The 17,814-nt window shown below is 43.1% G+C and overlaps 1 protein-coding gene across 1 annotated transcript in view; it reads right to left on the reverse strand.

Moving 5' to 3' along the window:
- The window catches only part of ANO2 (anoctamin 2), a 281,244-nt gene that overhangs the window by 221,022 nt on the left and 42,408 nt on the right, over nucleotides 1–17,814 (reverse strand). Inside the window, exons 3-4 of the mRNA XM_074983665.1 lie at nucleotides 10,510–10,608; nucleotides 360–511 (exon numbers count right to left, since the gene is read on the reverse strand). Of these exons, the coding sequence (XP_074839766.1) occupies nucleotides 360–511; nucleotides 10,510–10,608 (251 nt within the window). The remainder of the gene's footprint in view (nucleotides 1–359; nucleotides 512–10,509; nucleotides 10,609–17,814) is intronic.

Below are 17,814 nucleotides of genomic sequence, written 5' to 3' on the forward strand. Positions count from 1 at the left end.
AAGATACATATGGTGAGGGGAGGCAGATGGAGTAGGTCACCAAATTTAGACTCCTACTAGACTTACTTGGACTCACCTTTCCATTTGACTGACAGGAATAAATTATGTTTAAAGGCAGTCAGCTTTCATTTACCTCACTAGCAGTCATACATGCATAGCTCAGGACAGAGGTCAGCCCAGATGTGGAGATGGGCTTAAGCCATAAAGCTCCTGTCAGGAACCAAAATGCCTGATGTGTTAAAAAAGTGGTTGGATTTTGATTCAGATAGTTACATATGGGCTGGGGTTCACAAGGGAAGAAGAACAGAAACACAAGTTCACAGTCTGCTTCAATGGCATGAGCATTTGAAAATACTCACAAATATATTTTCTCTCTGGAGAAGGGGTAAGACAAACTTTTCATCTTTGTGTTGTTTTGTTGCGGCACCCGGGGCTGGAGAGGCTCTGTAGCTTTGTTCCATATTTCAAATAGCTTCTTGAGAATTCCTCCTTCTTCTTTTATTTCATACATCTAAGGGAATAAAGCCACATACATTATCGAACGACTTATCAACTTGTGTTAAAGAACATGCAAGTGAGCTGGACTTCTGTTCCCATTTAGAATTGTTTAAAAATTGCATTAAAGTCAGTGGAGTCTGAAGAGATCCTCCAGTGTAAGAGAGATCAGAATCCTTGCCCTTGTCCTTAGGTAACATCAGTCATATTTTAGGTCCAGTTACTAAGCTTCAAATAATTTAGTCATGCAAAGCAGCTCTCAAGTACCTCAGGAGGTGATGCCATAACATACTATTCAGCCACGCGCTGAAAGAATAGCATTAACAAACAGGGCCAAATTCAGCTGTGACAATCTGTGGAATAAATCACACGTGAAGTGTAACCCGTGAGAAAATGGGGCTAAGTGAGTATAACTATAATAAAAACATGCAACTGCATCAATTTTGCATTAATGTATGTGCAAAATAAGCCCAAGTTATATGACTAGAGTAGATATAGGTGAAGGGGGTAGCAGGAAAAGCAACTAACAGGAGAACGTAAGGCCATGTTTGCAGTATAACATTAAGTTGACCAAATTTACGGAGGCATATAGCAGGCAGAGTAATTGCATTACTCGTGAAAAGGTACACTTTGCTATTTCTGCCAGTGGTGCACATCTTCACCAAGAGTGCTTATATCAATTGTTGCCAGTGTGGGGCATTGTAGGGTAGCTCCTGAAAACGACTAGAAGTCCATGTAAGAAACTCAACGTCTACAGTGACACTGCGTCAACCAAACTACATAATTTTGACTCTATAGCCATGTCTACACGTGCACGCTACTTCGAAGTAGCGGCACTAACTTCGAAATAGCGCCCGTCACGGCTACATGTGTTGGGCGCTATTTCGATGTTAACATCGATGTTAGGTGGCGAGACGTCGAAGCTGCTAACCCCATGAGGGGATGGGAATAGCGCCCTACTTCGAAGTTGAACGTCGAAGTAGGGCACGTGTAGACGATCCGCGTCCCGCAACATCGAAATAGCGGGGTCCGCCATGGTGGCCATCAGCTGAGGGGTTGAGAGACGCGCTCTCTCCAGCCCCTGCGGGGCTCTATGGTCACCGTGTGCAGCAGCCCTTAGCCCAGGGCTTCTGGCTGCTGCTGCGGCAGCTGGGGATCCATGCTGCATGCACAGGGTCTGCAACCAGTTGTCGGCTCTGTGGATCTTGTGTTGTTTAGTGCAACTGTGTCTGGGAGGGGCCCTTTAAGGGAGCGGCTTGCTGTTGAGTCCGCCCTGTGACCCTGGCTGCAGCTGTGCCTGGCACCCTTATTTCGATGTGTGCTACTTTGGCGTGTAGACGTTCCCTCGCAGCGCCTATTTCGATGTGGTGCTGCGCAACGTCGATGTTGAACGTCGACGTTGCCAGCCCTGGAGGACGTGTAGACGTTATTCATCGAAATAGCCTATTTCGATGTCGCTACATCGAAATAAGCTACTTTGATGTAGGCTTCACGTGTAGACGTAGCTTATGTTGCTACTGGACATGGAATTATTAAACTGGCGTCAGATTACACTACCGGGAGCAAAAGTTAAGTGTAGCCACTTCCACAGCTAGGACAATGTAAGTTGTGTTGCTTCAACCTAACTCTGTAGTGTAGATCAAATCTAACATAAAGGGGGCACCATAAGGAGTAGTACTTCACCATTTACACGTACATATATATCTTATCTGAGTAAGTGTATCCCATAACTTACATGGCTATCAGACATGTCCAAGACCCTTCCACTGCTGATACACCGTTTTACTCTGACCTGAACATGGGTCATTATATTGGTCTTAATTATTTCTATTTCATTCTTCTGGTGATTGTAATGGATTACATACCTGTATCCACTTCCTACACACCGCTGTAATAATCTGTGTACAAAATAATGCCATGTAAGGTGTCATTTGAAAACTAATAGCTTGCTGGTCAACAATGTCATCGTGAAATGTATGTAGCAACAGTATAAGCAAAAGTATGAACATAAACTGAAATAATAACTGATGTGCATTGACCAGTCAAGCTTAGGAACTGGGGACATGTGTTTCTTAAAGACAAAGGACAAGCTGATGTTTCTAGCCAGGCATCACCACAGTTGATGGGCAAGCATAAAGTGGCCATTCTTGGGCAAGGAAGAAGATCAGGAACAGATCGGGATCTTAGCAAATCACAGCATGGAACGTCTTTTACCAACACACTCCTTTTCTCCATCCACAGAGTGTGAATGAATTTTGTGTAGGGTAACCTTTGGGAAAATGCATTTTAAAAGGTCCTTGCATCCGTAGGTAACTCTCCATATCCATCTTTCCAACCCTTACTGCATTAGAGAGTTTACAATGGTGTATCTGCACTACTGCAGCTTTCTAATGTATCCACTCTAAGGCAATGAAAGAGAGCTCTCACCTCAGCTTAACTACTCAAGACCCCAGTAGCTATGTTGGTGAGAGACGCTCTCCTATCAGCATAGCCCTGTCCACACTGATGCTTATTTTGATGTAACTTATATTCTTCCTGGAGTGGTTACTCACACCCCTGAGTGACATAGATTGTCTTTCACTTAAGGAAACAAAAGAAAAAGCCCTTGGATTTTTGTAACAGGTTCTGGACTGGAAATTTGGTTTGGAATAATAATGGAAACATATGGTAAAAGATTTCAGCTTCAACCAAGTCTAGTTTGTTAAGTTCTAGTACTAAGAAGCCTTTTTTTCTGTATTTCTCTTATTACTATTTCTGGCTTCCATGCCTTGTACTTTTACTCAATTAAAATCTCTCTCTGTGTAAGTAAATTAACTTCTTTCGTTATCTTTTTAAAAGTCATTCAATATAAGGCTTGTCTACAATTGCCCCCAACTTTGAAGGAGGCATGTTAACCAGGGCAATGGGAGATTACTAATGAAGTGCTGTGGTGAATATGCAGCACTTCATTAGGCTAATTCTCCCCCACAGCAACTTTGAAGTGTCCAACTTCAAAGTGCTGGCATGCAAAGTGCCAGTGCTACTTCGAAATGCCTTTACTCCTCAAAACCTTGAGGAGTAAAGGCACTTTGAAGTAGCGCAGCCACTTCGAATTGCCCACAGCTGCACTCATGCTGGCACTTTGAAGTCTGACGCTTTGATGTTGCCTGGGGGTGCGTGAGAATTAGCCTAATGAAGTGCTGCATATTCACTGCAGCACTTCATTAGTAATCTTCCAACACCCTAATTAACATGCCCCCTTCAAAGTTGGGGCAATTGTAGACCCAGCCCTTGTGAATTGCTTGGGTGACTTCATTTAAAGTAGCAGCCTGTTGTATACTGCACTCCTCAGACAGGCAACAGTCCCAATATATCTGGACTGTGCAGGAGAGGGCTTGGGGGAAAATCTGGGGCCGGGAGTGTGCTGGGATAACCTTTCATGTGGTAACCAAGACTGGTAGAAACTAGAGTTTTCCTGAGGAGCCACTGGCAGTCTGCAGCTATACACAGACACTCAGGCTGTTACCTGCTTGCTGCTCACTGGGAGCTACAGCAGCAGAGCATTATGAGGTGCCCACTTCCCATCCTGAGCCATGCTGCAGCCGCTTAGCTCCCCACTCCCCACTGCCAGTCTGGCTGGTGTCTGGAGGATCCCAGCTCCCTTCAGAGACTGCCCAGAGGCTCCTGGCTCCCCACACACACCAGGACCCCCGATGCCTCCCACCTCCCAACTCTCTATTCCCCACTACAGCCAGGCTCTTGGGGGGGTGCTCCAGGCCCACAGTGTGGATGTCTCAGGGGCTCTAGAGGTAGGGCTGGGATCTTTGAGGCAGCAGCATGGCTTCCTGCAGACAGCAGAAAGGCTCAGGGCAGCCCACCTCACAGCAGGGAACTGTGTGGGTGCAGCCTTGCTCTGACTTGTGACCTGCTGCCCAAAGGCTCCGAACTCCCTAAAGGCTCCAGGTGTGAATCTCTGATTCCCCACTCATTGCCCCTCTTAAGTCAGTGGAAGTCAGTCCTGGTGAGGACACACACCACCAATGGAAGGAGTGTAGTGTGGACATGAACTGCTGTAATAATTACTATAGTCATTATAAGTTGACTTAACATAGGTCAACTTATGTATCTAGTTTAGATATGCTCCCAGTGGTTAAGACATTCACCTGGGATGTAGGATCCATAGGGTTCAATTCACCCCTCTGCCCAATGTGGAGAAGGCATTTGAATAGAAGTTTCACGCCAGCCCCAGTAGCATATGTTAATCACAGAGCTATGGGGTCTTCTGGGTTGAGTCTCCCTTAATCTCTCTAGTTGAAGTTCTTCCACTTGTTATAAATACATGAATAAGGATTGGGAGTTGGACCTGCCATGTCCTGCATGTGTGCCCTGATGACCAGGGCACAGAAACAGTCTCACACTCTTCCTCTCTGGCTCAATGCCTCTGAATAGTCATGTATAGAGGCACTTCACAGACACTCCTAAAGTTATAAGGAAGGCAGAAGTAAACAACAAACAACAACAACAACAAAACAGATAAACAGATCCAGACAAGTACCCAGAAGTTGCCTGCTTATGGAAAATAACAGAACACCACTTGTCAACATCTATAGCCACCAGCTTAAACTACTCCAGTACATCACTGGCAATCTACAATCTATATTGGAACATTTTTCCTCACTTTCACAGGCCCTTGGTGACAGGTCAGTCCTCTCCTACAATCTCAAGAAAATACTCACCAGAAGCCACACACCATACCACAGAAACATTAACCTAGGAACCCATCCCTCTAACAAACTCCATTGCCAACTCTGTCCACATACAAGCAACTCCAGCACAGGATCTGTCCACATCAATCACACTGTCAGGAGCTCATGTACCTGCACATCCACTTAAGTAATATATGTCATGTGCCAGAAATATGCCTCTGCCATGTACATTGGACAAACCAGACAGACAGACAGACAATCTCTTTGTCAAAGGATAAATGAATGTAAATCCAACATCAGGAACTGGAATACATATGAACCTACGGGAGAACATTTTAGCCTCCCTGGACGTTCAGTAATGGATTTCAAAGTAGCCATTTTCCTACAAAAGAACTTTACCACATTATTACAGAGGGAGATATCTGAATTGGAATTTGTAGACACTTTTACATTAGGCCTTAACAGAGATCTCAACTATCTTATGCATTACAAGAGCAATTTTTTCACCTTTGATGTTCTCAGAAATAGGATACTTCCTACTTAAATTATTTGCTTCACCTGCTGGTCATACTAGTGACAGGTAACACTCCCCTTTTCCCCTCCTTTCTTTGCCCCTTCTCCCTCCCTGCTATATAAACCCTGATTCCTAAATGCATACTCCAATCATCTGATGAAGTGAGTCTCACCCATGGAAGCTCATGACCTAATACTTGGTCTCCAGATCATCACCTTGTCATGGTGAGTGGGCTTTTCTGTTCCAATGAACCCGAGAGCAATGCCCTAGGCAGTCTCGTATTCCCAGCAGGGTCACTGATAGCAGCAAGATCAAGGGGGGAGGGAGGGTTCCAGCCAAAGAACGATCCTAAAAGTCCTCAATGGCAGAACAGGCGGAGGATAGCAAAGATAATGCCATAGTGACCGTGAAGGTGGAGGAAGGGTGCAACAGACAGGAGACTTCCAGTTGCCATGGATACCATGCCATTGGACTTGAGCCTTCTATCTGTCAAGAACTGTGTGGTGGCTGCAATGCTACAGTCCCCCCACATTACAAGAAGTTGCGCACAGGTATCTTCCTCTGCATACTACTCTCCAAACTTAAGCCCTACAGCAACTGTCAAATGGCAATGGGAGCAGGATTGTGAAATGTGGAAGCTTTTAGTCATGGACCAACACATAGTCGGTGGATGTATGTGTAGTATCCAGAGGTAGTGAGGCCTCATCTGGGCTGAGTGAAGTCCCTTCTCTACAGCCTTGACTGTGAGCCAGCTGGCTGTTCACTCATGTGTTGGAGTGCAGGGCTTTAGACCCTATGCTTGCAGGTTCCACACCTAGTGCTGGCAACTTGGGTCTGTTGGTGTTACATATGTATCAGTCCTCCCATTTTGAGGACTGAGGTGGAAGAACAGTCTGGCTGCTGCATCTGTGACTGAACAGCCCTATTTAGGATCCACTCTGCTCACTCCACATGTGTAGGAGACTAGAAAAGGTGCCCTAAACATAGTCCACCTCAATCTCCATGACTGGATAACCGCATCCAGTGGGTTCACCTCTGTGGAGTCAAACCAATACCTGCCCTTCTGTGATAAGATCTGCAGCTCCGGAATCATGCCAATCAGCCATCAATGGACTCACAAATAGTAGGGTGACATGAAGACATCCTACTAGTTATTAAGTGACCACCAAGACATGATCTAATAAATTTGTTAGGGATAGGCTAACCAGTGAATAAGAAACGCACTATCACAGAGAAATTTTGGGCAAGGTCTCTTCATTTAACATTGTTTGCCTTACTTACAGCTTGGTGTACTTTTACAAGCATGTGTACCTGCAACCCCATTTATTGGGCACCCAGATGAAAAGTAAGGTTCATAGCTGAGTTTTGCTGCTGCTGTCTTGTTTTGCTTGCGCTGACACAGCATGTTGTGAATGCTATGGAACCAGCTTCTGTCAACACTGGTTGCCAAGTAATGGTAGGTGGATCTGACACAGGTCACATTCATTTATCTGGGCCAGCAACAACAAGGTGAGGCATACAGTGGTAAATTTCCTGCTTTGACTTAAACACACCTCCTTCAGCTGAGACATAGACCACTGAGTATGATTCTTTTTACGTGCAATTTGGTTATTTATCAAATGCAAACCACTGAGCTGAAGACTCATCTATTAACCAAGTTGGCTGAGAATCCTGCTCCAGATTTTAAAAAATATCTAATGATTCTGAGAGTTAAACTTGAGACACCTTAACAGAGCTTGATTTATTTTAAAAGTGCTGATCATCTGCCTTCTGAAAATCAAACCCTTTTAAGATGTCAGGCACCTGAAAATTATAGTCACTCTTCTTTAAGCTGAAAAAGAGCTAATATATTAATATTACCGTAATATTTTACATTCTCTCCACCCTATTATAAAATAGTTATATGGTTTGCATCTATAAATGCTTTTCCGATCAACATCGTGGTCTATTCACATTCAGCAGTTTTTTCCATTAAAAACAAACGTTTTGTCAGTTGCAGAAGCATATATATAGTCAGACTAGCTTAAAGAGAAAGTTTTATGACATAAATGCATATGTTGGAAGATGTTTTAAGGATGAACATTCAAAAAGTTTTGTTGGAATGTTTGGTGGGTTGGTTTTCCTCCAGACCCAGGGCCTTACCTAGAAGTTTTTACATTCTATGCAACCTCCTGTGGGGTAGCCCCTCCATGGGGAGTCTGGTGGGGCAGGAGCTGTGGGGGGGGGCAGAGCAGGGCATGAGGGACACAGGGTCGGGCCCACCTCTGCTCTCATGTGCAGTAGTGCTCCCAGCGGTATTGCTCAGGGAGGCAAGGGGGAAGGGTTAGAACATTTCGTACCCTCACAGGTGGCAGGAACCTGGGAGCTGGGGAAGCAGAGTGGGCTGGAGCTGGGTCATTCTGTTTCCTCCTGCTGCTGGTGAGTGCAGGGACAGAATGACAACCTGCTGCCAGTGCCAGTTCCAGTGCCAGCCCCACCCCTGCCAACCCCCCAGGCTGCATCACTTTGGGGAAGGTGTTGCATGGGGGAGGGGGAGGGGCAGAAAGTGGCAGGGGGGTGGGGGAGTGGGTGCTTCTTGGGTCCCACCCCACAGCGTGCAGGTGCCTGGGGCACCATGGAATCTGGAACACTAGAGTGACACTATTTAAATGACCGGAGGATTACAAGTGCAGGGATTTCCTCTCCAAAGTGTACATCCTACAGATCAACGAATGAAAGTTCTGAATCTTCTCTGTAGATGCCACGCCAAAAAATGCCATTGTTTTTAGTATAGCAAGACAAATCTGGAGTTACTGAAGTCAGTGGTGTCAGCAACAGCACACCCACAGTCATCTTCTCCCTTAACACTGCCATACTTTCTACCACACTGGACCTTATGCGTGGGGAAAATTCCTGATAACATCCGAACAGCTACAACCTTGTCTTTCTTCAAAGCCCTCCTTAAAACTCATCTCTATCCCAATGCCTATGAAACCCAGCCTGCTAATTGTGGCTAGACGAGGGACAAGTTCCATGCCTTCTTTCCTTTTTTTCTACTCTCTACCTCTACCCCACTTTTAAAACATAAGCTGCAATACACGTAACTCTTAAAGCTTTGTCAGTGTTTCATCAGACTCATTTTTGCTTGCGTGCTAGTCCGTGTTAGTTGAGATACAGGCTTATTACCTTTTAAAGTCTGAAAGACCAAGTGGGTGAGGTAATATCTTTTATTGGATCAACTTTTGTTGATGAAAAAGCAAACAAATCCGTTCAACCTTGTATTTAGCTGTAACACTCTGATTACTTTTCGCAGAGCTGAAGAAGAGCTTGTGTAATCTTGAAAGCTTGTCTCTCTCAGCCAGGTCCAGGTTAATAAAGGTGCTTTAAGAGCTGCTGTCCAGGGCCCTTAGCTAAGGGAGGCAGTGCAAAAAGATCTCCAGGCTGCCAAAGGTCCAGATCTTTTTAAGAGTCCCTCTTAGCCTGGGGCTCTGAAAGGCAGGCACTAAAGCCCCCCATGTGTCATCTTGCCCTGCCTGGAGGGAGGAGGGAGCGGAAGCCATGTTGCCACCGGTGCTGGGAGAAGCTCCATGCCTACACTGCCCTCACCAATGGGAGCTGCAGGGATGGTGTCTTTGGGTGAGTGCAGGGCAGCACAGGTCATGCTGAGCCATCTGATTCCCCCTCCCCAAAGAGGAGCTGCTCCAGGTAAGTGCCTTGTGCTCCAAATCCCAACCTGATCCCTGAGCCTGCTTCCGCACAGTAACTCCCTGCCAGACACCACATCCTACTGCATCCCTGAGACCACTCAGCCATTCTAAGACACTAACTCCATGCTAGACCCCACACCCCAAACCTGAGCCTTAGCCCTAACCCTTCTCCAGCACCCTAACTCCCACCCAGACTCCACATCCACAGCCCAACCTTTTGTCCTGAGACCTCTCTCCCATACATCAAACCTCCTGGCCCCAGGATGGATCCTCCTTCTGCACTTCAAATGATAGATCCCCAGACCCACCCCAGAGCCAGCACCCCCAGCCAAAGTTCTCAGCTCGTTCTGCCCCCACCCCCTGTCTCAACCTGCAGGCCCATCCCACATTCAGAACACCTCATCTTGGCCACACTCCAGAGCCTAGCAGGCCCCACAAATCTAATAGCCCCATGCCCCAGAAAAGTTAATCCATCCCTGCTCTCAGCAACACAAGTTGGTCCAATACAAAACATTTCCTTATCCTTCTTTCTTGTAGCCTAAAACCAAAACAACTACAAAACCACTTCGAAAATTTGACTGTTTTGTCTTTGACTGTCTAACTTTCAGTGCAGAGATCTTCTCTTTTCTATATGTGCACAGGAACAAACACATTTAGGTGCTACTGAAGCCTTTTAGAATGGCCAAAATATAAATATTTCCTAGTAATAATTATAGGACTGAGTAACAAACAAGCTTTACAATGTTAGTTCTGGGAGCTGACAAAGCCTCTTAAAAACAGCTTGACCAGAGCTAAAAGCATTTACCACAAGTGAAAGAAGATTATTCCTTTAATACATATGGATGGGATTTTCAAAAGATCCTCAGGGCCAGGGAATTTGCTATCACAATTTCCATGAAAACTCAAGGAAAATCCCACAGTCAGTCCAACTGGGAAAATTCAATGGTACTAAAATAACTCATAGAATGAAGTAAAAATCCCGATCTGGTTTTACACGTTTATAACTCCACTGGTCTCATTGAAGTCATTCCCAACTTATGTTGGTGTGAGATGAGAATCAGGCTCATGATGTTTTTCTCTGCACAATACAGCTCAATACATCCAGTTCTTGTATGTAGGAGGTACTTACCTTTTTTGTGGGCATTTTTATTTTAAGAAATTCTGCTTCTCGACTAAGCACATTCCAAGGTGCGTGTATCCGCACAAAACTTAATCCATGACTTTTATTCTGAAACAGAAAAAAGTGAAAATTATATCTTTCCATAGGGGAAGTACAGCTGCAAGATTTCCAAGTGTTAAAAACCCCTCATACCTCTGACAAATCAGAAGCGGCTAATTATAATATAAAATTACCATTACTCTACAGCTGGTATTGCATTACTGTAGGGATGTAAATGCAGGCATGACACATAGTCATGCCTATTATTTTCTTAACACAACTGTGATGTCTCATGTCTTAACTTGTGCAATTGCTAATCATAAATGTGCTATATTTACAGAAAGTATTAAGTAACATTCATTACTGTATGATAGTGTTGTACTCATGAAGCTATAATGAAAATTAGGAAGAACTGGAGAAAGACTCATAAGTTTTCAAAATAGTCTAGAACAAAACTGTTGACTTAGCTCTTCTCCCACTGAAATCAATAATAAAACTCTCATCAACTCCAGTGGGAGCAGAGATCAGCCAATGGGGAGCTATTTTGAAAATCCTGCCCACGACATTAGATAAGCATTCAGGTGGCAGGTAGATGATTGCAACCTTCCCTCCATGTCATCTTCCTTCTGGCAGATGGTGTATCTGCAAGAGGAAAGCTTTGTTCCTTTAATGAATGTGTCAGCATTTACCCATTATTGGACAAATTGCAGCCCAAATCATTTTCACTTGTAAATACCACTTATAACAATGACAATTCAATGTAAATATGAGAGGTGGTCAGAAAATTAGGGGTTTTTTTGCCCCATGAGACAACATGGTTCCGGTAATATCTTTTATGGGACCAGACTCTGTTGATGAAAGAACCCAGCATTAGAGCCACAGAGAGTTTTTCTTTAGTTCTGGTAAAGATACTCAGAGGGTCACACTGAAATATAAGGTGAAACAGACTGTTTAGCATCAGTAGCTGACACATATTTTAAATGACCATTAATACCTCTGCAAGTAGGTAGGACAAAATGGGGGTGCAGGAGACATTAGAAGGTTCCAGATTGTTGTAATAAGCCATAACATCCAGCGTCCTTATTAAGACTATGATTGTCAGTGTCTGGCCAAGTCACCAATTTAAGCCCCCAGGTTTGTCTTTTGATGTTATTGTTCAGGTTTCATTCGAGGAGGAAGACTGAGAGGTCAGATATGGATTGACTAACTTATGAAAAGTTTTTATCCATAAGTGACGCAGTGTTCCTGCCTTTTGTCATTTTTCTTGGTGAATTCCTTTGAAAGCATAGTTACTGGTTATACCCACTTAATTGTTATTGGGGCGTTTAGTGCAATGGATGAGTTACGCCACAAATTGCGATAGACATGTGTGGGACTCCTTGGATCTTGAAAGTATGTGGTTGAAAGGTGATGCATGGAAATGTTGACATTTTGTTGAGAAACTAAAGGTTTGCATTCCACACCTCATTTTCAGTTAGGGGGAAGGGTGTGTTTCCAATGAAAATTCAACAATTTCTGTGAAAAGCAAAGAGATTTCAGAAAAAAGCTCACTTGGTCAAAAACTATATTTTCCCTTGAAAAAAAACAATTAAAAATTGGTCATATTTAGTAAATATTTCTGCTCAGTCTGAAAATCTTCTGGGCCATGTTTACACTTGCCTTTAATTCAAAATTATTCTCTCACTCTGGACAGGTTGTATTTTTTTATTTTAACTTGGTAACTATAGTGTTTAACGCTAAGTCATTTTAGGATACATTTCAGGAAAAATATAATATCTGTAATAAAGCTGAATTGTATTCTGTTGGGCTATGGCTACAATGTGGTTGCTATTTTGGGATATAAATGTATCCCAGAATAGCAACACTGAGGCTAAACACTGCACTCAAAATAGCAATGCTATATCGAGTGTGGTATTCCATTTCCGCTACGCCTCAGGATGAGAGGGGTAGCAGAAACTTCAAAATAGACACTTATTTCAAACTTCAATGCTCTTTGGACAGCAGCAAGTTTGACATAAGTTAACTAAAAATAAGTCACGTGATTTGTGTTGCACAAATTGTGTAACTTACTATGAGTTACAACTACAATGTAGCTGTAGCCTTGTTTTCAGAATTTCCCAGAACAACAGCATTCCCATCACTTATATAGGATACGAATGTTAAAGATCTCTTGTAGACCACAGCAAAATGTCTGTTGAACATTATACAAGATTTCCAAATAAACACAAAAGGATGCCCTGGAAGCTTTTCATTCTTTATGCCAACAATTTGCTGTAAAGGCCCTCAGCTGTGAGGCAAACCATGAAGATCCCAACATTGGATTCAGTTTGAATTTCTGCAATGCAACAACATTTCCAAAATAAAAAAGTTGTAGGATGCCTGATTTTAGCAACATTTCTCGCCAGTCCATGGGGAAGTCAGCTTTAAGAATAGGAAGTAAAATGTTGCTGGGCATGAGCAGATGTTCTGGATAATAATTTGTTGAAAAATTAACAACAGATGAGAGTTTAAATGTCAATCAGTAATGATCAGGAGGCTTTCTCTTAGTCTTTTGGCTAAAATAAAGCAAGGCATCAGTTTAATATCTCCTGTGTCCTCTATCTGGGGATTATATCCTGCATTGGCAAAAAGAAGAGCTGTGTGATCTAATAGGTCTTTTCCCACTCAGGCTTCTATGACCACATAGATTGGAAAGAAAATCAGTCACAGATAGACCAACAGGAAAGAGCAGATGAAGGATATGACCTTTTTGTATTAAAGCAGAAATATGTTGGAAAGTAGTACAATGCATGAAGTGATATCAGATGCTAAGGAATCATAGCTAACATGTAGAAAATGCCCCGCCACCGGAAACTGAGATCATTTTAATAAAGACTTAATACAAATTCAATAAAGAGGAGAAAACAGGAACAGGTGATGCTTGTTGAAGGGTAAACAAAAATGACAACATGAAAGACTGCTGCCCATTTGGTCTGGGATTACAAGAATTATATTTCCCACATCTTCCTACTTTTCCCAACCTAAGAGAAGGAATCCCAAAGAATGTACAATTAGTGCATTCTCACTGGTGTTCTTGCACAATAGGAATAAGGAAGTGTCAGACGATGAAATCAATCTCTCATGAGCACTCTCTCAGTGGACAAATCACCTACGCTTCCCATGAGCTGTTAAAATAAAATGTTATCCTAGCTAATCTTCTTCCAGTGCGGTTTACATCTGCACTGTTTTCCAAGCTTTTGCATTTAGTCATTCTTTCCTCCACCCTTTTGCAGCTATTATTTTTGAATCAGATACACAATGGTGAAGTTCCCTTTCACTGAATCAGTCCTGAGCAGGTTCTTCTGCTGCAGACATTACCACAAATTAAAGTGTGTTTCCTAATTTACAGTGTGAGTTTAGAATTTGCTAGCACAACTCTGTGCCCCACTGTACTGTGGAGTATGATGTGATTACTCTTCTGATATGTTCACAGTACCTGGAGTTTCTGAGTAGAAGTTTATATTTGCTTCTAGGAAGTACTCCGTTTTCTGCTTTTAATAGTCTTGCTTACCATTGTTTACTGAAAATACTTGACTCTCATCTGGACCTTACTATCTGTGCTCTATGCTGGCTAGAATTATTTTTGTTGGATAATTCATACAGTATTTAATAGAGAAGTTCTTATGCAAGTCCTATTCTTGGTTACAGCTGATGTCCCATGGGATTTTATTTCTTGGCACTGCATTGTCCTCTGTCTATATCCTTGCACTGTCTGATTTTATTACTCAAATGACTTTAAATATTGTAACGTAGATGACAAACAGATTTGTTGCTTTACTGATCTTTTGTGGTCAAATCCATATTCTATACCCCTAAATTCTTTGATTAGGTTTCAAAAGTGGAAGATTTTTAATAGATTAGTTCTGAATTATTCAAAAGTAATCTATTGGAATCTGCCATTCTTGAAACTCGTTCAAAGAATTTTGTGGTATGGAATATACATTTGACAAAACAACAATCAGAAAAGCAAAAAAAAACTGTTTTGATTGACTCAAATACTTTTTATTTACAACTACATTTCACTGAAAGTATCTGCTTCTCTTTGGGCTTGTCTACACTTGCCTCCAACTTCGAAGGGGGCATGTTAATCAGGGCAATGGGAGATTACTAATGAAGTGCTGCGGTGAATAAGCAGCACTTCATTAAGCAGCACTTGTCAAACTTCAAAGTGCTGGCATGCATGTAGTCGTGGGCACATTGAAGTGGCCGCACTACTTCGAAGCGCCTTTACTCCCCAAAATTTGACACTTCAAAGTTGCTGCAGGGGAGAATTTGCCTAATGAAGTGCTGTATATGCATCGTAGCACTTCACTAGTAATCTCCCATCACCCTGAGTACCATGCCCCCTTCGAAGGTGGGAGCAAGTGTACAGATAGCCTTAGTGAAATAGAAGTAGAAAGGCACAACACAGGTGCCAAAGTATTTTTGCAAATGTGCACTGTGCCTTCCCATTTCACTGAGAGAAGTCAGCATTAAAGTCAAGTGGTACAAAATCCAAGGCTCTGTTTTAGTTTTCAGTCAGCACATTAAGAAAAAAAAAACTTCTCAAATATTTCTGTCAGTCCATTAACTTTTCTTGATGACTTTAAAGAGGACTCTGCAGCCTCTTTGCAGGCTTACAGCGAATTCTGTCATTTTCTGTACTTCTAACTTATGCAATGACATTTCAGAAGTTTAATATACTTAAAATTTCTCCAAAGACTTGCCCCGTCTGTCACCTCTACATTGTCAAATAAAGTAAAGCTTAAAAAAAACCTTTCCAATACAAAGCCATTATTACCATTTGTTTTAAAAGTGACAAAGTTTTTTAATTTTCACTTGAACATGTCTGACTTTCTTGAAAATGTGTTCATTTAACTGAAATTTGAAAGATTTTTGTGTTTGGCATTTTTGTTTTTTGATAAAATGGTGACTTTTTCACTGAAATGTTTTTATTTTTCAGGAGTAGAAGGCGGAAACAATTTTCCAATCACCTTTATCTATTATGTTTGTCCAGCTGCAAACCAGCACATATTTTCAGTGCTTTTTTTTTGTGCTAGTACTTGCCAGTACTAAGTACTGGTACTTTGGCAGCCAGAGCCATAGGATTGGTTGGGAGTGGAGGGTAGGGAGCCATCTGAGTATCAGATCGTTTTTTTTTACAAAAAAGGCACTGCATATTTGTGAACTCACATCACACTATTGCACAAATATAGGACTTAATAATCATTTGTCTAGTTCACAAGTTTTCAGCTGTGACCCTCAGGGAGATGGCAAATGTGTCAAGGGGAAATTACAACCATGCTTTTTCTCTTAATCTCAGAATAGGAGGGGAATTCTGAAGCATTCCTAGTGCTATGCAGGGTCATGATATAGAAAGGGTTGAGAATCACTCGTCTAGCTCAGTGATTTGTCTGTTGTCCACCATTTTGTTAGGTCATTGTTGACTTTTCTGTTTTGCTTCACTATGCAAAACAAGTGCTTCACTTCTTTAGTTAGTATGAACTGTGCAGTATGCTTCTTTCTTAACCACTTATACTGCTCCCCTCTCAATTGCATTATTATGCTGTCCTATCCAACAGGGCTCCCTGTGAACTGGAATTCCTCTCTGTTGACAGAAGCATCTACACAGTGTGGTAGGGTGACACCAGGGGACGAAAGACAGAGCTAAAACAGGGCAGATTTGGAACTGACAATCAGAGTGGGAGAAGCTGAGGAGTAGGCTGTCCTGATCAGTTAGGGCCAGCTGATCTGACTCAGGGCTACTTTATAAATCCTTCCCCACATAGAGAAAGGCAGGAGTGTGAGAGGTGATTAGGGAGAATTTAGGTGGTGAGTGAGGAGAGGGAAGGAGACTCGAAGGAACACAGACCATAGAGGAGGAGGAGAAGAGCCTGAGTAACTCAGGGCTGGGCTGCCCCCAGTCCAGGGGACCCTGAGGCTCAACCAGAGACTGTGGAGAACTGGTCAGCCACTGGAGCCTATCAAGGAAGGGGACCTGCTGCCATGGCTGCTGAAGGAGGTACCAGCGGGGGATTGTCTGAGGAAGTGGCCCAGGAAGAAAAACTGCAGGGGCAAGGGCAAGGGGAGTCAGCCCTTGCCGGTAGCAGCCATCCAGGGTCCCTGGGCTGGAACCCAGAATGACTGGGTGGGAACCGGGTTCCCCCCAGACCATCCCTCTGCCCCAGCAAGAGTAATGGGGTTCCTATGGTGGAGACAGTGGACTGAACGGAGTGCCTGGGGCCCAGGAGCAAGACTGACCATGCCACGATGGTCATTCTGTCGATACAGCTCTGTCAACATGGCTACGTCTACACTAGCCCCAAACTTCGAAATGGCCACGCAAACGGCCATTTCGAAGTTCACTAATGAAGCGCTGAAATGCATACTCAGCTTTTCATTAGCATGCGGGCGGCCGCGGCACTTCGAAACTGACGCGACTCGCTGCCGCGCGGCTTGTCCTGAAGGGGCTCCTTTTCGAAAGGATCCCGCCTACTTCGAAGTCCCCTTATTCCTATGAGCTGATGGGAATAAGGGGACTTCGAAGTAGGCGGGGTCCTTTCAAAAAGGAGCCCCGTCTGGACGAGACGCATGGCGGCGACTTGCGTCAATTTTGAAGTGCCGTGGCCACCCGCATGCTAATGAAGCGCTGAATATGCATTTCAGCGCTTCATTAGTAAACTTCGAAATGGCCATTTGCGTGGACATTTCAAAGTTTGGGGCTAGTGTAGACACGGCCCATAAGTGTCATTCCTCAAATGGCCATCAAAGAATAATAATGAGGTGCTGAAATGAATATTCAGCACCTCATTAGCAACCATTCTCTTCTTGCCCAATAAGTTTCATAAAATCATTAAAATTATGGGGTTAGAAGGGACTTCAAGGATCATCTAGTCCAGTGTTTCTTAAGCTGTGTCCACAGAACTTTCTTGTTCTGTGAACAACTCACAGGTGTGCTCCAAGCATTTGGAAAAAATACACTGATGGTATATAGTTTGCATTATTAAAATCAGATACAATGTTACTTCTCTATTGCTATGATACCTGATTAAAGTCCTTCACTTTGGTTTTGCTGCATATGTTGCTGTTTGGTTTTTTTTTTTGTTTTGGTTTTGTTTTGTTTTTGATTTGACACTGTTTTTTGAAGAACATTTTCAGAGGTGTTCCACATAAAAGATATTGTTCAGTTTTCCATAGTCTCAAAAAGTTTAAGGAACACTGATCTAGTCTAATCCCCTGTCAAGATGTGGAAATTGT

This window comes from Carettochelys insculpta, chromosome 1 (assembly GCF_033958435.1).
Source record: "Carettochelys insculpta isolate YL-2023 chromosome 1, ASM3395843v1, whole genome shotgun sequence".
NCBI classification, from domain to species: Eukaryota; Metazoa; Chordata; order Testudines; family Carettochelyidae; genus Carettochelys; species Carettochelys insculpta.